The 21,582-nt window shown below is 45.8% G+C and overlaps 2 protein-coding genes across 4 annotated transcripts in view; both read left to right on the forward strand.

Moving 5' to 3' along the window:
* The window catches only part of LOC121550883 (rho GTPase-activating protein 27), a 28,876-nt gene extending 11,412 nt beyond the window's left edge, over nt 1-17,464 (forward strand). The window contains exons 2-18 of one of the 3 annotated variants that reach the window (XM_041863287.2): nt 10,042-10,521; nt 10,929-11,141; nt 11,242-11,325; nt 11,538-11,660; nt 12,171-12,257; nt 12,593-12,652; nt 14,055-14,122; nt 14,246-14,333; nt 14,456-14,557; nt 14,679-14,777; nt 14,867-14,951; nt 15,116-15,241; nt 15,353-15,451; nt 15,541-15,618; nt 15,716-15,850; nt 16,003-16,108; nt 16,307-17,464. In XM_041863287.2, coding sequence (XP_041719221.2) covers nt 10,042-10,521; nt 10,929-11,141; nt 11,242-11,325; nt 11,538-11,660; nt 12,171-12,257; nt 12,593-12,652; nt 14,055-14,122; nt 14,246-14,333; nt 14,456-14,557; nt 14,679-14,777; nt 14,867-14,951; nt 15,116-15,241; nt 15,353-15,451; nt 15,541-15,618; nt 15,716-15,850; nt 16,003-16,108; nt 16,307-16,484 — 2,211 coding nt within the window. In that variant the 3' untranslated portion in view covers nt 16,485-17,464. The remainder of the gene's footprint in view (nt 1-10,041; nt 10,522-10,928; nt 11,142-11,241; nt 11,326-11,537; nt 11,661-12,170; nt 12,258-12,592; nt 12,653-14,054; nt 14,123-14,245; nt 14,334-14,455; nt 14,558-14,678; nt 14,778-14,866; nt 14,952-15,115; nt 15,242-15,352; nt 15,452-15,540; nt 15,619-15,715; nt 15,851-16,002; nt 16,109-16,306) is intronic. The other 2 variants (XM_045210969.1, XM_045210970.1) reach the window with 2 other exon arrangements.
* Nucleotides 17,465-17,840: 376 nt separating this feature from the next.
* On the forward strand, nt 17,841-20,379 carry LOC121550884 (cytochrome c oxidase assembly factor 3 homolog, mitochondrial). The gene is made up of 2 exons (XM_041863288.2): nt 17,841-18,045; nt 19,854-20,379. The coding sequence occupies exons 1-2, from the start codon at nt 17,874-17,876 to the stop codon at nt 19,958-19,960; spliced, it is 279 nt and encodes a 92-aa protein (XP_041719222.1). The 5' UTR covers nt 17,841-17,873; the 3' UTR covers nt 19,961-20,379.
* The last annotated feature ends 1,203 nt before the right edge of the window (nt 20,380-21,582 follow it).

The raw sequence follows: 21,582 nt of genomic DNA on the forward strand, positions 1-21,582 counted from the left end.
TTTTCTTCAGTTTATCAATATGAGGAATTGTTGAGTGAGTCCACTGTTGATTGAAAGGAAAGGGACAACAACCAGTAAACCATGTGGCACTCTCACTGCCATGCAGCATTCAGTCACCTCACCTGATTGAGCGTTCGAAGAGTTAAGATGAAACAGTATAAAGCGAGGCTGAGATTATGCTTTAATATAGTTCCAATCTGTCCATATACACTGAGTGTACAAAACATTAGAACACCTTCCTAATATTTAGTTACACCCCCTTTTGCCCACGGACAGTCGCAATTCATCCGGGCATGGACTAAAGGTGGCGGCGTTCCACAGGAATGCTGGCCCATGTTGACTCAATGCTTCCCACAGTTGTGTCAAGTTGGCTGGATGTCCTTTGGGTGGTGGACCATTCTTGATACACACAGGAAACTGTTGAGTGTGAAAAAACCCAGCAAGCGTTGCAGTTCTTGACACACTCAAACCAGTTCTCCTGGCACCTACTACCATACCCCGTTCAAAGCACTTCAATCTTTTGTCTTGCTGATTCACCCTCTGAATGGCACACATACACAATCCATGTCTCCAATTGTCTCAAGGCTTAAAATCCTTCTTTAACCTGTCTCCTCCCCTTCATCTACACTGATTGAAGTGGATTTAACAAGTGACATCAATAAGGTATCATAGCTTTCACCTGGTCAGTCTATGTCATGGAAAGAGCAGGTGTTCCTAATGTTTTGTACACTCAGTGTATCTCTATTCCTAGTACAGTGGTTTTACAATAGTACATTTTAAACCATCAAGTGTCAATCAGTTGTAGTTATTTTTAAACCGTAAAGTGTCAATCAGTTGTAATTTCTCTAATATTCTGGCACATTATGCGCAATTACATTATCATAAAGGACACATTGGGTACAGTATGTACAGTATGTACATCTGTAATTGTCATTGACTTCCTGTCAAAAGCTTGATGTAATTGTAAGTGTGATAATATAATGATGGCGTGCATGACAAGGTTTGCCCCAGCCATGCAGGGAGAAGGGATCAAACCTACAAGGGAGGAATGCCATCTTGGTTTTCATTGCTAGTAGATATCAATCATTGACAATGAGTCACAAGCACAAAGTTAATACTTGATCATGACCTGCTTGGATACATGCAGCCAGAGAACATCATCTGATGTAAAGGTGTGTTATCTCTTCTCCTTCTGTGACAGTAGGTCTACCATAGAGAGATGACAAAAAGGTCACCATATTGCCACTATCCACTTTGACTCCAAACAAATGGTTGGCATGACAGGATTGCTAACTGGCAAACATTTTTAACATTGCTGTGTTTGAACCAGTCATTCTGGTATCCTTTCCATTTAGTTTGGTTTGAGAGGCTGATATGCTATTTGGCTTGGAGGCTTTAGCGCATAAGAAGCGTGTGCTTCCGGTTGATTGAAAGATAATCATCACCACAATCATTTTAATTACTATTACGCATCTGTTATTAATAGCATTTCAGTTTCTTCTGCTACATGCACCTGCACTTGTTGCTTATTGTAATGTTACTACTGTAAATGAAGAGGGGTAGGCTAAGCTTCATTCATATCTACTTTATAAAAACTGGGGCTTTCCACAGCCAGGTTTTGACGTTTTAACCTGAATGTTTAGCCAGTAGCCACTGCCACATTCCAAAGACAACTCTCCAACCGCAAAGAAAAACTTATCAGGTGGTGTTAGCCGAAACCTGAAAGTGAGTGAGTGTTTGTTTTTAGTTTTGCTTGCATATTTACTGCTGCCCATGCTCTGCATTGCCCAAAGTATGTTTATTACTTTGCTAGCGTTTGTTACTTTGTCTAATTAAGCAGAACTGTATAGTGAGGTCTCAGAGAAGGTGATGTCACAGCACAAGGAAACACTATCCACACTATATGCTGCGTCATCATTCCCAGCACAGAACTAGGGCAGCCAGGTAGCTTAGTGGGTAAACGTTGTGCCATAACCGAAAGGTCGCTGGTTCTAATCCCCGAGCCGACTAGGTGAAAAATCTGTCGATGTGCCCTTACGCAAGGCACTTAACCTAATTGCTCCTGTAAGTCGCTCTGGATAAGAGCGTCTGCTAAATGACTAAAATGTAAATGTAAAATGATGTGATTATTATATAGTCATTCTAGGTTGTGAGCATCAACCTCTAGCCTGCAGGTTTGTAACCCAGATGGCTGCTAGGGGTGTGTCTTCGCGTTCCATTTGAATAACAAAACAATTATTTTTGGTAGAAGAGTCTGGGGTTCTTTTTATGATGTTGTCATCTGTTGCATCATGCACACGCGTACCTACACTAAGTGTACAAAACGGAGGAACACCTTCCTAATTTGGGTTGCACCCCTTTGCCCTCAGCAGCCTCAATTCATCGGGGCGTGGACTACAAGGGTCGAAAGCGTTACACAGGGATGCTGGCCCGTGTTGACTCCAATGGTTCCCACAGTTGTTTAAAGTTGGCTGGATGTCCTTGGGGTGGTGGACCACTCTTAATGCTACGGGGAAACTGTTGAGCATGAAATATCCAGCAGCGTTGCAGTTCTTGCCACACTCAAACCAGTGCGCCGTGCACTTACTACCATACCCAGTTCAAAGACACTTAAATATTTTGTCTTGCCAATTCACCCTCTGAATGGCACAAATACCCAATTGTCTCAGGGCTCAAAATTCCTTATTTAACCTGTCTCTCTCTCTTTCATCTACAGTGATTGAAGTGGATTCCTACTGTTTTGTACACTCAGTGTATACCCTCGTCTATACAATGCCGGCTGTTCAAAGGGCATGAACTGTGGGCAGACACACTTATCACAGGTTGAACTTTAGGTACCACCAAACCAGGGAAGCACAGCTTCTGACAGACACCTCAGGTCTCAGAGAAGGTGGCGTCACAGCACAAGGAAACACTATCCACACTATATGCTACGTCATCATTCCAGCACAGAACTAATACTCTCATTGTGCGCATGTGTATTTTAGACTTTAGAGTACCTTCAGGCATAGAGGTGTGTGTGTATCAGCGTGTTCTAGTGTTTTACTTTATACTTGCATGGTATTACGCAGGTACTGTACGGTCGAGATGTTGTAAGCAGTATACAAACAAAAGCGACCCAACTTATGTTCAAAACTTCCATTAGCCCATCTGGAGAGGAAATAACAGTTGGACAGTCGACTCTCTCCGCCACCCAGGCATGTATCTTATGTGGGTTTCTCTTGTATTTAGGTTGGTATTTAGGTTGGTATAGTCAGCGGCTCCCGAATGGCGCAGCGGTCTAAGGCACTGCATCTCAGTGCTAGAGGCATCACTACAGACCCTGGTTCGTTCCAGGCTGTATCGCAATCTTGATTGGAAGGCCCATAGGGGTGGTGCACAATTGGCCCGGGGTGGGCGTCATTGTAAATAAGAATTTGTTCTTAACTGATAAAATAAGGGTTAAAGAAAAAGTCTGTCTTGTGGTACACAGAGGAGTCCTGCTAAGATCCTTTGCGTAAAAGAAACCTACCTATGGGCCAGGCTTTTCTTTAAAAGCTGTTTTTTAAGAAAATGTATGTTTTACAAGGTGCAACCGAAGACAGTTATTCCCTGGTCTCTGGCCTTTTCAGCGTTTCTTAAAAATGTATTCAAAGCTGAAAAAGCACCTCTTCAAGCCAGGTAGTAATCAAAAGAAGAACTGGTACATGATCTGAAAAAACCTGTGGTATGTCCTTCTGCTTTTGGATCTACTGGTTAAAATGTTATATCCCTGATGGGATGTAACATATTTGATAATTACGTTGTTAGAAAGAGGTGCCTTTTTCAGTGAATATGGCCGACATGATCTTCAAGGCTTGCCGTATCTTCAGGCACAGACTTGTGACACTCTAGTGTCTCCCAGGTAGTACCTAAGGGTGGTGCTTCCCAATTATGGTATTTACCTTCATGACCACTATTCTAAGACTGTATGGTCATTTCACTCAGCCCTGTCCTAATTTTTTGTGTCTATGTGCCAATTTAATTACAAGTTCAATTCTATGGCTGCAGTACTTAGCCTACATGTGAGGGCGGCAGGTACCCTAGTGGTTAAGAGCTTTGCGCCAGTAACCAAAAGGTCGACTAGGTGAAAAATCTCTCGATGTGCCCTTGAGCGAGGCACTTAACCTTAATTGCTCATGTAAGTCGCTCTAGGTAAGAGTGTATGCTAAATTACTCAAATGTAAATGTGGCCTACAGTACTGTTTTTAGCTGTTTGCGAAGTTAGCTGTGACATCCTCTGCGTTGTCGTCCAAACTTCCCCAGTCTTTATAGCTTTTTATCATCTGCTGGTCTGGCTCATGTTGAAATGTGCTTGTGTTTGTCTATGAAGTGGCTATCTGCCACATAGCTCCCTGTGGTCTACTCCACTCCATGTGGTGGAAATCTACTCTGTTTGAGATGGGATGTTTTGCTCTTCACTTCCTCACCCCTGAGATGTATGGAGGGCTCGGAAAATACATTAACAGGACAGATCACTTTTTGGCCATTTCCAATAAAACTGAAAAAAAGGCAGCTTACAATTGAATGGTGGTGTTTGTACTCTTTTATGAAAGAAAAAACCCACTCAAAAGCGAGATCCACATATAGCTCTTTAAATGCATGCACCTTGTAAGAGTTGGAATATTGTGATGAGTTGGGTAACTCAGCATATTCGAACAAAGGGGTTGGGAGAATGATATTTGATCCCAAGTCAGTGCTTTGTTACCCGATGGGAGTAAAGGGAGGCGCAGGTAGAGAGGACTTTTTACCCCTCTGTCTTTTTGTCTTGTGGAATTCTCACGGATTGTTCTCATAGGGGTGATGGTGTCACTATTCCGTCGTGGATGTGGTGGAGGAGTCAAGCGCAGGAAACAGAGGTTAAGTCCAACAAGACTTTTAATAGTCTCAATAACAAGAGAACAAACCCCGACCTCGAAAACACGAAGTGGCGAGGGAAAAGTACGCACGCGTAAAACACTAAACATGGAAAAATGACACGGAAAACAAACACGTATCATAGACACGGTGGCAACAGAACAACAACACACAAATACCCTAGATCACAACCCGGAACTTATAAGACACGTAATCAACTCCCAAACAGACACAGGTGTGACAGACAGACAAAAGCAATCAAACAAGAAACATAGAGCGGTGGCAGCTATTACTCCCGGGGACGCGGCGAAGCCTGCCGAACCAGGAGGAGGAGCAGCCTCGGCCGAAAGCCGTGACAGTACCCCCCCCTTGCCCCGGCCTCGGGGGGCGGCCAGGAGGCCGCGGACCGGGCGCGTGGGATGCCCATGGTGATCACAGGGGAAATCAGTATGTCCCTCCCCTGGGCACCCAGCACCGTCTCCGGACGTGCCCCCTCCCCCTCCACGAGATACTGGAGACCACTCCTCCGGCGCCTCGGGTCCAAGATGGTCCGGACCCTGTGCGCCGGGACCCCCTCGTGTCCAAAGGGGCGGAGGGTCTCTCTATCTCATCTTCTTGGAGTGGGCCAGCTACCACCCGGCCTGAGAAGAGACACATGGAGCGAGGGGTTAATATTTTTATACTCAATTGGCAGTTGTAACCTGTAGCACACCTCGTTCAATCTTCTCAGGACTTTGAAGAGGCCCCCACAAACCGCCGACCCAGCTTCCGGCAGGGAGGCGGAGGGGGCGGTTTGAGTCGAAACCAGGCTCGATCTCCCGGTCGTGCACGGTCCCTCGCTGCGGTGGCGTCGGCGCTTCGCCTTTTGTTGGCGGATGGCACGCTGCAGATGGACATGGGCAGCGTCCCACGTCTCTTCCGGCGCCGAATCCACTCGTCCACCGCAGGGCCTCGATCTGGCTCTCGTGCCGCCGGTGTCAGGACCGGCTGATAACCTAAAACACACTGGAAAGGTGTTAAGTTGGTGGAGGAGTGGCGGAGAGAGTTCTGGGCCATCTCTCTGCCCAGGGGATGAACCTCGACCACTCCTCCGGCCCGGTCCCGGCAATAGGACCTCAAAAACCTACCCACATCCTGGTTGACACGTTCCACCTGCCCATTACTCTCTGGGTGGTACCCCGAGGTAAGGCTTACCGAGACCCAACCGTTCCATGAGGGCTCCCCAAACTCTGGAAGTGAACTGGGGACCTCGGTCAGACACAATATCCTCGGGGACCCCATAGTGCCGGAACACATGGGTAAAAGGGCCTCAGCCGGTTTGTAGGGCAGTGGGAGACCGGCATTGGAAGGAGGCGACAGGCCTTGGAAAACCGATCCTAGCGACCAATATGGTGGATTCCCCTGGGGAGGGTAGGTCGGTTACGAAATCCACCGATGGGTGGGACCATGATCGTTGTGGAACGGGCAGGGGATGTAGCTTACCCCTGGGCAAATGTCTAGGCGCCTTACACTGGGCACACACCGAGCAGGAGGAAACATAAACCCTCCATCCCTAGCTACGTTGGCCACCAGTATTTCATGCTAAGACAGTGCACGGTCCGGCCAATACCTGGATGTCCAGAGGAGGGTGATGTATGGGCCCAATAAATAAGCGATCACGGACCTCGCGCCCGGGCGTCGTCCCCCCACAGGACACTCGGGGGAGTAGGGTCGGTGCGCCAGTGCCCGCTCGATTTCCGTGTCGACCTCCCATACTACCGGAGCCACCAAACAAGATTCCGGCAATATGGACCTCTCCTCCGTGTCATACCGCCGGGACAGGGCGTCTGCCTTACCATTCTGGGACCCTGGGATGTATGTGATCTTAAAAACAAACCGGGTTAGGAACATATTCCACCTAGCCTGGCGAGGTTCAATCTCCTAGCTGCCCGGATGTACTCCAGGTTACGGTGATCCAGTCAGAATGAGAAAGGGTGTTGAGCCCCCTCAAGCCAATGCCTCCCACACCTTTGGGGCTTGGACTACGGCTAACAGCTCCCTGTCCCCAACATCATAGTTGCGCTCCGCCCGAGCTGAGGCTTCTTCGAGTAGAAAGCACAGGGGCGGAGTTTGGGGTGCGCGCCGGACCGTTGTGACAGGACTGCCCCAATGCCGGTCTCGGGCGCGTCTACCTCAACCTGGAATGGTAAAGGATCCGGATGCGCCAGCACCGGGCCCGAGGTGAACAGGTTCTTAAGTTTGACAAATGCCCTGTCCGCCTCAGCCGACCACCGCAAAGCGAACCGGACCCCCTTTAACAGGGGCGTAATGGGAGCTGCAACCTGTCCAAAACCCCGAATAAACCTCCGGTAGTAATTAGCAAAACCCAAGAACTGCTGCACCTCTTTTACAGTGGTTGGAGTTTGCCAATTACGCGCGGCCGATACTCGGTCTACCTCTATCTCCCCACCAGACGCGGACAACCGATAACCCAAAAAGAGACGGACTCCCTGGAAGAACAGGCATTTCTCTGCCTTGACATACAAGTCATGCTCCAACAGTCTTCTCAACACTTCGGCGCACCTGGGCTACATGCTCGGCTCGAGTAGCAGAGTACACTAGGATGTAAGTCGATGTAAACTACTACCCCCTGCCCATGCATGTCCCGGAAAATCTCGTCAACAAAGGTTGGAAGACAGGCCGGAGCATTCATTAACCCGTATGGCATGGCGAGATACTCGTAATGACCCGGGTGGTGCTAAATGCTGTCTTCCATTCACCCCCCCCCCTAATGCGCTCCAGATTATGCGGCGCTCCTGAGATCCCAACTTTGTGGATCGCGCTCCGCGTAATGGCTCCGTCATCGTCGCAATCCCAGTGGAGGTGGGTAGCTGTATTTAACTGTGATCTGATTGAGACTACGATAATCAATACAGGGCGCAATCCCCGCCTTCTTCTTCACAAAGAAGAAACTCAGAGACTGGGGAAGTAGAGGACCGTATGTATCCCTGTGCCAAGGACTCGGCTATGTATGTCTCCATAGCCGCTGTCTCCTCTTGAGACAGGGGATACACATGACTCCGTGGAAGAGCCGCTCCTGTTTGGAGATTTCTCGCACAGTCCCCCTGTCTATGAGGAGGTAGCGTGTTGCCCTCGATTTGCTAAACACCAGTGCTAAATCCTCATACTCAGGGAATGCGCAGTGCGGGCACTTGGTTCGGACTCTCTACCGAGGTCGCCCCTACGGAAACACCTAGACATCTCCCTACACACTGAGCAGACCACTCCCATGAGCCCTCTGTTGCCACGCTTGGTAGGATCATGGGTGCTTAACCAGGGAAGGCCCAACACCACGGGGTGCGCAGGAGAGTCAATCAGATAAAAGCGGAATGATCTCCTCTGACCCCCCTGCGTCGTCATCGTTAGTGGTGCTGTGACCTCCCTGATCAGGCCCAACCCCAGCGGCCGGCTGTCTAATGCGTGGACAGGAAATGGATCGTCTACCGGCCGAAGAGGGAATCCTAACCTACTACAAAATGCCCAATCAATAAAGTTCCCAGCCTGCGCCTGAATCTACTAGCGCCTTATGCTGGGAATGAGGTGCCACCTGTGGAAACCTCACAGGAATACTCATGTGACCAACAGAAGCTCTGGGTGGTGGGGCGCCTACACACCTGAAATGACTCCCCAGTGCGTGGCCTGTTGTCACCTCTCCCCAGGAGACCCTCCCCAGCACCTGGCCGCAGTGTGTCCTCCACGACCGCAGGTGGTGCAGGGATGGCCCCCCTCGGGTTCCCTCTCCTCCTCTCTCTCGCGCCAGCACCCCCTAGCTCCATGGGAATCGGCTCGGGAGTGCTGGAGGGTGAACTGGGCGACCCCCCACTCGGGGCGTCCGCGGGTAGCCAGCAGGGTATCCAGGCGGATGGAAATGTCCACCAACTGGTCAAGCGACAGGTTGGTGTCCCTGCAGCCAGCTCCCTCTGACGTCCTCTCGTAATTAACCGGTACTGGTCGATGAGGGCCCTCTCATTTCCACCCCGCATCCGCCGCTAGTGTCCGGAACTCCAGTGCAAACTCTGTGCGCTCCTCTTCCCCTGTCGGAGGTGGAATAGAGGCTCTCCCGCCGCTTTCCCCTCCTGGGGGATGATCGAAGACAGCCCTGAAGCGGCGGGAGAGCTCCGCGTGGTGATGGTAGCGGCGTCTATTCCCCTCCATTCTGCGTTGGCCCACTCCAACGCCTTGCCGGAGAGACAGGAGATGGGCGGAGGCGCTCTCGTATCCCGGGGCGCCGGGTGTATGGTGGCGAGGTAAGTTCTACCTGCAGGAGGAATCCCTGACACCCGGCTGCAGAACCGTCATATGCCCTCGGGAGTGAGAGCCGAATGCCACTGGGTTCCGGTACTGAGAGAGGAGGACTGGCCGTTGGTGATGCGATGTTGTAGGGGTCCTTGGCCACCTCAGGTTCACCAGTCGGCGCAGGCGTTGGACACCTCGTCCGGCGGTCCCGGGTTGCCGGATCATGGCGTCCCTGGAAGTTGATCCGGTCCAGCAGGATTCGGGCGCCGCCGCTGTTCCTGCTGACTCCATGATGGTGTGTTGTTCTGTCACTATTCCGTCGTGGATGTGGTGGAGGAGTCAAGCGCGGAAACAGAGGTTAAGTCCAACAAGACTTTTAATAGTCTCAATAACAAGAGAACAAACCCCGACCTCGAAAACACGAAGTGGCGGGAAAAATTACGACACGCGTAAAACACTAAACATGGAAAAATGACACGGAAAACAAACACGTATCATAGACACGGTGGCAACAGAATAACAACACACAAATACCTAGATCACAACACGGAACTTATAAGACCGTAATCAACTCCCAAACAGACACAGGTGTGACAACAGACAAAAGCAATCAAACACAGAAACATAGAGCGGTGGCAGCTGGTACTCCCGGGGACGGCGACGCCCGAAGCCTGCCCGAACCAGGAGGAGGAGCAGCCTCGGCCGAAACCGTGACAGTTGGGGCCATTGGCTTCACTGCAAATAAGGTGAGGTTGGGTAGTAGTACGCAGGCAGTCAGTAATATTATTGACTAGTGGCTCGCTGGCCATTTAGGACTGGGGGTGAAAGGTTTCTTCCTCCTCATGTTATTCCTGATGACTGACCTGACCTCTCTTTCCTCTCTGTCTCCAGGTGGACAATGCCAGCCCCAACACTGCTGTTTACGCCACCGTCACCGAGCTGAAGAAAAACACCCCACAATCCCCTCCGGTAGTAGCTCTGAGTCCTGACTTGCCCCTTAGCCAGGAGGGATGGCAAGTGCACACTGACAAGGACAGTGGGAAAGAGTTCTATCACCACCCGGCCACGGGCCAAACCACTTGGGCCGACCCCCGCAGCACCCTCCCCTCCACGGACATGGAGCTAACCAAGGAGGCACTGGCTGTCCCGGCCCTGTCCCCAGCCCTTTCCCCGGCCCTGTCCCCGGCCCTCTCACCAGCCTCATCCCAGGGTTCCAACTGGGAACAGGTGTTGGATGAGACCACCGGTCGAAACTACTTCTATAACCCCACATCTGGGGCCACGTCCTGGGCAGCTCCGGAGCCCATCTCCCCTTTCTCTCCTGTTACTGAGCCTCCTGTGCTGAAGCTCCCAGACGGAGGACCGGTAGGGGTTAGCTTATGCTTTATTTGACTAATATGGCCATTGTTTCAAGCTCATCAACAGATAAGGCTTCTAAAATATAGGACAGTGGAAAGTGTTGTTGGATTGTTGACTGCTAAAGCAGTCTCTGTCAGACAACAGTGCATTAACATCTGCTTCATGGTCTTGAGGGAGTCTTTGTTTTGTTAGTTCATTAGCTAGTTAGGTCTTAAGCTTGCTATGGCATACACATGGAATTCATTATTTTGCTTTTTTCTGTTTATTTAAGTTTAAGTGTTACTAGCCAAGTTACTAAGAATGTTTGCCATTTGAGCAGAATTGCTATCATGTTATGAACCATGTCATAAACTTTTTATAAATTGGCCACTCAGTTTGAGTTCCATCTTAAAATAATTTGCGAATCTTCTGTTCCTCAGCCCCCTCTCCCAAAGGAAGACTACCTGACAGAAGACCACGAGGCTCCAGACACCTCCTCCTCTGTGTTCCCCAAAGACCTCCTGCCCATGCCGCAGGCCAAACAGGCTGTCATACCTCGGGCCATTCTAGACGTCAGTGTCCCGGCGGGCTGGAAGCGCTCCATGGATGCAGATGGGAAGACCGTATTCATCAGCGAACGCACACAGGAGCAGGTAAGTGTATTGAATGGAGGTCCAGTGCTTTGAAAGGGTAGTGGTTTGGAAACCATGCAGTGTGTGTCATCACTGTTTTGTCCTGTGTGTATCCTGGCAGTGGTTCAAGTCTGTGGATCAAAAAGGAAAGACGTACTACTACCTGAGAGACGGCTCCAGATCCCAGTGGAACCTTCCAGCAGAGGTGAAGAGAAGCAATACTGTAATTTCAAGGAATGGTTGAATGGGTTTTATATAGGACTTTCTACAAGGTCTCAAAAGAGCTTGACATTGTATGGGGTAACTCTGTACTGTACATGGGTGAAAAGAAAATGTCCTTACCTCAGATAACCAGTTACTGGGTTTGATTTAATAGGCCAGGGCCTTTACACTGTTTGTTTCTGTTAACCCTCTCAGCTCCCGGTTGCACCCAGTCTGCCCAAGGTGGGGAATGGAGTGGACCAGGACAGCCTGCCGGTTCTGAAGAACTGGAGACATACCATGGGCCCAGCTCAGTTTGGCCCCTCCCAAGAAGACAACGTGAGTAGCATGGACAGGGGCGTTGAAGGGGGTTTCACACCGTTGGTATAGCAACAGACATTTATGGGCCATTAGAATCTCTTTTTGGCATCTAGACTGAATTTGGCACTACAGTATAGGAACATAGAAACTGCTGCATTTGCCGTTCTAGTATTCCCAAGCAAACAAGCCATTAGGACTAGTCCCTGACATGAGACACCTGGCCCTCATAGCTTTATGCACAATGCCCTTGTGGAATGATGTCGTTGTGTATGTGTCGTCGTCAACCCCCTCAACAGGAGATGGAAACACCTGCCCTAGTTGGTTTCCTCTCAGGAGGTCACTTACAAACCTAAATGGGAGAAACTACAACAAGAATGGAGAGTGCAGGGGAGAAAGCGGATAGAATTATGACTCATAACATTTGACAGGATTTCTGCTGAAGAGGGAAGCTCTGTTCGAACAATAAGGCCCTATCGACTATTGTTGACTAACCAACCTGAACCCAATTCCCTCCCTTGCGTTTGGCAGAGGTTCTTTCCAACACATAGGAGAAACGTTTCGGACGTCACCAGTGAAGCATCCAGCTCAGGCAACTCCCCCGAGACGCCACACCATGTAAGTACAGTAAGAACGTACGACACGATAAGGTTTTGAATCCATAAGGATCTTTGTCAGGTAATTTTCTATTGGCACTCAATAAGAAATGATATGTGTTGGACTAGTACACACAATAATTGAATTGGAAATTGCATTATTTTTCAACAATGATTTTGTTGTTAATTTTATGAATTGAATTCATTCATTTCCTGAAATGGAATTGACCCCAACCCTTCTACTAACTCAATAAAATGTACTCTACTGTACAGACTGTACACATAGACTGCTAAATGACAGAGCCTGAAGACCCATTATTCCATTCATTGAAGACTTGTATTGTTTTCTCCATAAAGACTGATAGGTTGGGAGTACGGAGTAGACTGTCACATCTGAGCACAGACTCACATGAGCACGTAGGTTCTTACGGCCCACGTCAGGCCTGATAGATAGATGCATAGTGTACTTTGCCAGACAGGCATTGCATTCTGGTGGTGTGTGGGTGTTCTGATCTAACTAACATACTATGAGATAGAACTGGATAGGAGAACTAACGGCACTTGGGAATGGGAGCTAATGGATTAGATACTGGTTACAGTACATACTATACATGTATGCTCTTAAAATGGCTGATTAAGAGTTTCTTATGTGGTGTTTAAGTGAAACTACTAACTTTGGATGGGTTGTTCTCTCTCTTCGCTTCGTATGTGGATAAGAAAGTGATCTGGATAACAAGCATCTGCTAAATCAGGGTTTTCCAAACTCGGTCCTGGGGCCCCCCCTGGGTGCACGTTTTGGTTTTTGCCCTAGCACTACACAGCTGATTCAAATAACCAACTCATCATCAAGCTTTGATGATTTTAATCAACCCTGTGATAAATAATCGCGTAATGAATGACCACCATTCACACTACCCCCTAGTGGAGAGAGTGAGCATTTGTAGTTGTTTTTGTTGGACCTTTGCAAGTGGTGGCTTGTTGGGCAGTACTTTCAGATCTGATTGACACCATATTTTAATGCACAAATCATTGTGCTGAATGTGCATATGGCGCTGTCTTTTGTAGTAGGTACAGTAATGTCAAAGTGCTGAATGTCAATGCTATAAGCAAAGTCAACCCCAAAGGATAATTTCCCATTTTATGAATCAGCAGGAGAATCCATGCAAACACACACACTCACGCCCAAGCATGTATAATTGTGCCCTCATGCACACACACACATACTAAAGTTTGACCACTCCCATGTTGACACCTGACTAACATTTCAAAGCTGTAAAGAATCTGCTACTTATGCTCTTTGCTCTTTACCTGTGGACTCATAGCCCAAGAATTCAGCATAACCTGGAACACGGCCAACACAAACATTTGTTGCTTCCACCTAGTAGCCTAGCATATGCATTGCAAAGTCACAGAAATACTTTATCCAGGCCTAAAATTATAGTCCACAATTACAATAATCTGCTAATATGAACAGTCCAATGTTCATATCAGCCAGTAGGCCTATGGGCAATGTCCAGTGGCATATGGCTCTATGTGGGTACTAACTGCTTAACTCATGTACCTATGTATGTCAGTGAAAACCATGAAAACCATGTGTTTGATACCATTCCATTCACTCCATTCCGGACATTATTATGAGCCGTCCTCCCCTCGACAGCCTCCACTGATGTACGTACAGTACACTATGACTAACACAATATTTAAACCTGATCCGAGGTCTGTGGGTTCCTGGTAATCACCATTAGTAGAAATGTTCATACACTCTCTCTCTGTCGTTTGTGATATTTGGTAATATTTGTCTATATTTTGCTTGTTCTAGACACATCTACCGGAGAAGGCAGGGATCCTGAACAAAACCAGGGTGGCCGACAATGGGAAAAGAATTAGGTAATGTCAAGTCAACCGCAAAAATTACAACACATTGTGCTGTTTATTGATAGCATTTGCACAATGGACCAATGAATGAACACTGAATGATTCCTTATTTTCTGTGTCTGGGGTTTCTAATAGGAAGAATTGGAGTCAGTCATGGACAGTGCTGCATGGAGGCATCCTCACGTTTCACAAAGACCCAAAATCTGCACCCTCGGGAAACTCTGTAAGAACATTCTGCTACTGTAACCACTCACAACCACCAGGTCCTTGGATTCGTAAAGAATGATTTGCTTGCTTGTCAGGATTAGTCTGTTGAATTAATGTCATTGGTCCGTGATTCCTCAGAACAAGACCAATCAGATCACCCCAGAGTACACAGTGGAGCTGCGGGGAGCCACTGTGGGCTGGGCCCCCAAGGACAAGTCCAGCAAGAAGAACGTACTGGAGGTATGGGCTCTGTTTAAGGTCTATCAGGGTTGAAGTCAGTTCCATTTCATTCAATTCAGGAACTGAATCAAAATTTATTTTATTTAACTCTTGGTATGGCTTTTTCCCTCTCCCGCTCCAGTTGAAGACGCGTCATGGGTGTGAGTACCTGGTCCAGTATGACACAGAGAGCATCATTTGTGACTGGCACAAGATCATACTGGACACCGTCAGACACCTGGTGAGTATCCAGGTGGTATCTATATAACAAGTTCTAATTAGAGCAGGCCAAGGGGGCGTCGGTCTTCATTATAACCTCTCCTCTCTCAGGACCAAGATCACTTGTCGGAAGAGGAAGAGGAGGAGCCTATGGAGAAATCTCCACTTGCTTCAGACAGAGACAAGAGGACCAGCTGTAAGTATGAGTGTCCTACAACCTACTATTACGAACCACCAGGACTTTCAGTGCTTTTGAGGTGTAAATATGTGTAAAATGTCAATATTTGATAACTGGGCATGAGATCAGGTAGTTTACGAAAGCTGCACCCATCATTAACTGCCCCCTCCCCCCTCCGGCAGCCACCAAAATTACGCCAGGCATCAGTGCAGAGTCATCAGATCAGGGGCGTGTCCGCACCAAACTACGCAAGTTCCTCCAGAGGAGGCCCACACTGCAGTCAGTGAAGGAGAAGGGCTACATAAGAGGTAAAACTGGGCTTTATAACATGGTTATACGACTTATAGCAGAATTATGTCCTTATTGAACCTTATGATACCTTTACGCCACTCAGAATGTTTTTCATTGTGGTTCTCTAGATAATGTGTTTGGTTGTCATCTGGACACCCTGTGCCATCGAGAGAACAGCACTGTGCCCAGGTTTATGGAGAAATGCATCAGGGCAGTGGAGATTAGAGGTAGGTATTCCTTCTTAATCCTGATACCGTAATATCAACCTTTACCTTTACCACCTCTAAAGAGGTAACACATTGTGCATTCCCCTTAGGTCTGGACATTGATGGGATCTACAGAGTTAGTGGGAATCTAGCTGTCATTCAGAGACTACGCCACAAAGCAGATCATGGTAAAGCAAGACAAGTTTCAATGGATTATCTTGCAGTATTATCAACCACACTCTCTGTCCTCATGCTCTCTCTCCCTCCCTCCCTCCCTCCCTCCAGAGGAAAATCTGGACCTGGAGGATGGTCAGTGGGAGGAGATCCATGTGATCACGGGGGCGCTGAAGCTCTTCCTGAGGGAGCTGCCTGAACCTCTCTTCCCTTACAGCTTCTTCGACAAGTTTATCGCTGCCATCAGTAAGTCTAGGCCAGGCCCTAATAAAACATTCTGGATGCATCTCAATAGTCACCCTCAAATAACATGATGGTAATGAACTGACATAGTCAGACCTAAATAGCATGAAAGAATGTGAATAAATTGACATTTGGGATGACTCTTTCTCTGGTAGAAATCCAGGACTATCCCCAGAAGGTGTCGTACTTCCGTGACCTGGTGAGGTCCCTCCCTCTGCCCAACCATGACACCATGCACCTCCTCTTCAAACACCTCCTCAAGTGAGTGCTTGTTGTGGTAGAAACTGGATTTTATATATATATATATATATATATATATATATATATATATATTTTTTTTTATATATATATACAACTATAAAAACAATATAAATAACTGATATACTAAGCACTTTCCACCCTCCTCATACTTCCTCTCACTCCCTCTTCTCCTCATCCCCTCCTCTTCCTCTCTTCCAGAGTGATTGAGTTTGGTGAAAAGAACCGTATGTCAGTCCAGAGTGTGGCCATCGTGTTTGGTCCTACGTTACTCAGGCCCCAGACTGAGTCGGCCAACATCACTGTTTACATGGTCTTCCAGAACCAGATTGTGGAGCTCATCCTCAAAGAGTTTGAGACGGTGTTTGCCCCCAGCTGAGACATTTTCTATGGCATCAATGAGTCAAGGGGGACAGAGACAATGGGGATTGCCAAGTCCTGGGAAAAGACTGATAGTTACATGGGTTGCTAAATTTGGTAAAAGATGGCAAAGGGGAGGTTTTTTTCTGTCAGTGAACTAGCCTTTAACTGTGGTAGCTCCAAGTCTTCAACCTTCATCCCAAGTTTCAAACTTGTGCTGTCCACCCATCCATTCATCCATCTGTTTGGTACTTCCACTCCCAAGAACATTGACAAAAGGAAGTTGAGGGAAAAGGGGAAAATTGATGAACACGGTGACAGATCAAAAGTTTGCCATGGATCCGATGACAATACCTGGCAATGGGCATCATGTTTCGTTTTAAGAAGAAAATATATATTACTGTAGGTGTACATGTATTTGGGGGAATATTCTGATGTTGTATCCATGGTATGGAGTGACATATCTGAGACAGATCGGTCTTTAGAGCGGATGACCTCTTAACTATATGTTAAAGTCTATGAAAAAGATTAAATCTGGTATACCTTCCCAAATGTTACCTTATCAACAATACAATTATGAGATATTCCTTATCAAACCAATTAAAATAGTTGTTTTTGCCATCCTTTTGGAGAGCCATACAAATAACATACCACAGCCTTAATGTAGTTGTGGTTTTTAAGGGATGGGGACTTGACTGTAAAGTTTTATTGATTACTTCCTCCTTAAGAAAAAGGCTGTGAATTTATCAAGGAATACCACTAGCGACAATATTGTGGTTCATTATGCATAACGTGGTTGTATGTTATGGGCAGTACATATGAAAATATATTATGATAGAGCATAACTGTACATTATGGCTGTTTTATAGTATTAATGTTATTACAGAACAAGGATAAGAACAATATATCAATATATTTTGAAAAAGTTTTTTCTCTGTACATAAGAGTTAATCTTACCTTATAAATGAATGTTCTTTTAATAAAATAACGTAATTTCTATGTCAATGTTTCACTGATATATTTTACCTTTAATTATTGAGGATTAATTAAAGTGACAGCGTGAAGACAATAATTAGCCTATAACACCCTTCAAATCATTACCTAAAAGCTTTGGATTAAAGTATTTGCAAAGTCTCTGAGAGAGTTTGAAGACAACCTTTATAGATGGAATAATATAATTTTAATGAACTGTGAATGGCTGGAGTAAAGTCTACTTTCCACTAACTGGTGGTCTGTGCAGCGCGACTGCAATAAAGACGTGCCGGAACGCAGCCAGAATGTGAGGTCTTTGTAGGCTACTCCAAAACGATAGATGGCGGTAATGCACCAGTTGTTAGGCTGTCCAGTACAGTCACAAACCAAAGAAGAAGAAAATGTACGTCACTTTTATCAGACACATAACACAGAAATGGCTGCTCAAGGAGTTGGAGAGGTCGCTTCTAAGGAGCAACTTACAGCGGCACAGAAACAACTTCTTATGAAAAGACAAGATCTAGACTATTGGAAGAAGAACGCGCTAAAAATACGTAGTCGCAACCGCATAACTGGACTAGCTATCGGGGCGTTTGTCATCGGCATGTGTATCCTTCCATCTAGGGTTTCATACATATCTCCAGTCGGACCCATTACTACTGTTCTAGCTGGATGATAGGCGTTATACTTTTAGGTATTTTTAAGCGTAGCACAGAGTTTGACAAACATTTAGGCTAGTTGACAATACTTCCTCAATTCCTAACTTGGAAGACAACGCATGTCTTCTAAACATCCATGGCTAGTTGCTGGTGGTTTGTTTGAATTTAGAAAATGCTCTGTTATTCAAGTCAATTTTTGTTCAATGGGGGGTGGGACGTTCCCACCCCACATTGAAGTTAATGTAAAGAGTAGGGACGTCCTAAGGTTCTAGGATAGTGCTAACCCTCATTGATAGAGACAGGTGAGTGTCATCAGAGAGGAAGAGGTGAAGCAAGATGGATAACTGGGCTCAAAATCAGTATTCTCCAGCAGGTGGGGTTTTTCGGGGTTTTTCTGCTCACCACCTGAGGAGTTTTTGTATGGAGGTCAATGAGTGTCGAATTTGGTTAATAAAAAATGTAATGGCTTATTTGCTACATGTGGCTCATCAAAATACGTTTTGTAAAGCATAGGTTGGTACGAGTGTACTGATATAAGGAGGACGTGACATCCCGGCAACATGCGTATGCCCTTTCAATGGCTAAAATGGTCCCACCTGATTTGCCTCCTGACTGCCTTCCATTTTTTAAAGACATTTATTTTCATTGTTAGAGCGGCCACTGAGTATCTGGTCAATATAATGGATAATCTGTGGTGTCATTCAACTGGCCTTTGGGGGTGGACACCCAGCTGTCTTAATCAATGAGGGAAGATTTGAAATAGATAAGATGACACTGTTTGATTACTTAATGGAGCAAAAAAAATGATTTAATAACAGAGCATTTTCTAAATTCAAACGAACCACCTGCAACTAGCCATGGAAGTTTAGAAGACATGCATTCTCTTCCAAGTCGGGAATTGAGGAAGTATCGGCAAGGAGGGCATTACATGCATGTAAATGTATTTTTCATTGGTAGCACTGGTGCGCCCGATTTTAAAGTTAGGATCACAACATAAAATTTAGAAGCAGCAGAATTTTTTTTTATATTGATTGAGATGTATCTTATATTGGGCCTATATTAATTTCGAGCTACTTTTGAGCCCTATAAACTGTAAAGACATTTGTTTATTATAAAAATATAAAATGTTGATACAAAAACCTGTCATTGAAATTAGTCATTAGTGAAAAAATAGGTTTCTACATTGTGTAAAATCACTACCTATTGAAAACACACACACTGTCTCTTTAAGAGCGAAATGGTTTATGAATGTATAGCCAATTCATGATAGGAAGCAAAAACATTGCGCCGGTAATATGGGTCATATCTTTTTACTAGAAACAATCAATGATTATTTTTTCTAGGCGCACGGCGCTCCCAAAATAACATGGCAGGTCGCACAGCAAAATATTTAGGAGCATATGTAACCAAAATGGTCGCGCTTTATAGCCCTGGTCGAACATTATCTGTGCTGCACTTTACGAAGTGACCGAAGTAACGCATTTCAGCCAGTTGGAACAGTGGTAATGGTCTGACTAGGAAATATTTTTCATAGCTAATCACTAGCTAGCTGCTAACGTTAGCATGTCATGTCACCAAATCGGTTCCTAGCTAGTTTGTGTGGTGTGTGTCATTTCTCACTGCTCTAAAAGGATCCACAGCACTCAATATGGCGCTGCAATGAAAACCACAACTCTCAGAAATATACTGAAATGTTGAGGAAAAATGCACAAGTTACTCCTGCCCGTTTTGTGGCCTTAACCATTTCTTGTCTTCAGTCAGCTACACTATCCTCTCAGTGAAGCAGGAGAGGATCATGGAGGACATTGATAACGAGGCGAAGATCAATTACATCAGAGGCCCCAGGACAGGGACCAATTCCTAGGGATGTTCCCAGCTCCCTCACCTGCACAGGAACAGTGGACACACGGGACTGGACTGTCAAGCTGCCATACGCAACTGTGGCCAAAAGATGGCGCCAGATACACATTTGTTTTTGAATGGCGGAGGCTCCCATACATTTTTGTTATTTCAATGTGCTTTGTAGAGATATATGTAACCATGCACATATGCTCTAGACCTGGATACCCTGCAAACTGGTTTCTGAATATAATTTGCTGTATAATAAGAGGTTGTTTAAGAATATTATATGGTTTGTGTATTGTGCAACTACTTGGCCTCGTAATATAGAGGAAAGCTTACGTGTTGGGTTATTCCATGGCATTCGGATGTTGTTATAGAATGAAATGGAACGTAAAGCTGCAATCAGATGATTACTGTGTAATAAATTGTTTATTTACTTGACGGTGTATCAGTTTTGAGTTTAAAGTCAATTCGTGATGATTTTGGACATCAACCTACAGGGAAAGAAAACTCAAGGAAACAGTGCATGATGTTGAATAGTCATTTATTAGCAATATTTACAAATATCATTTAGGAAACAATCACGCTTGGAAGGTAAAAAAAAAATGGTAAAGGCACAGAATCTGCATGGCAGTATGTTTTCTAGCAACATGATTGACAACAAAATAGAGCTCATGACATTATCTAAATATATATTGTATATTTTACTGTTGTCTTGATTTAGAAGAATACAATCTGAGTAATATATTGAATGTGTTCTACTACAATCGTTACCCATGTGCATACTTTAAGGCAAATAGCTCAAAATTCTCCACAGCTTCAGTTCTTTGTCATGAATCAAATAATTACCAACACTAAATGCATAGGCACGCATACCGATTTAAAACATAGAAGGGTCATAACTATACATCTGTACCCCGCTATTATTTATAGGGACGCAATTGTTCAATACTAATAGTGAACGACCCCTATGGAAAGTGCATTGTATCAATCCATATATTAAGAAGATAAAATACGTTTTTAAAGCATAAGCATCCACTGTATGCTTAAAAAAATAAAGGCTGATAAGTGACACCCAGTACCTCTATTACTAGGCCATAGAGAGTGAGTAACAAATGAACAACGTTTAGTATATTATAAGACCTGGAGTGTTTGTATACTGAACAAAAATATAAACGCAACATGCAACAATTTCAGAGATTTTACTGAGTTACAGTTCATATAAGGAAATCAGTCAATTGAAATAAATGCATTAGGCCCTAATCTATGGATTTCATATGACTTGGAATACAGATATGCATCTGTTGGTCACTGATACCTTTAAAAAAAAAAAAAGGGTCTCACAATGGGCCTCAGGGTCTCATCACGGTATTTATGTGCATTGAAATTGCCATCGATAAAATGCAATTGTGTTCGTTGTCCATAGCTTATACCTGCCCATACCATAACCCAACCCCCACCATTGGGCACTCTGTTCACAGTGTTGTAATCAGCAAACCACTTGCCCACAGGACGCCATACACGAGGTCTGCTGTTGTGAGGCCGGTTGGACATACTGCCAAAATCTCTAAAATGAAGTTGGTAGAGAAATTAACGTTAAATTCTCTGGCAACAGCTCTGGTGGACAATCCTACAGTCAGCATG

This window comes from Coregonus clupeaformis, chromosome 35, assembly GCF_020615455.1.
Source record: "Coregonus clupeaformis isolate EN_2021a chromosome 35, ASM2061545v1, whole genome shotgun sequence".
Taxonomy (NCBI): Eukaryota; Metazoa; Chordata; class Actinopteri; order Salmoniformes; family Salmonidae; genus Coregonus; species Coregonus clupeaformis.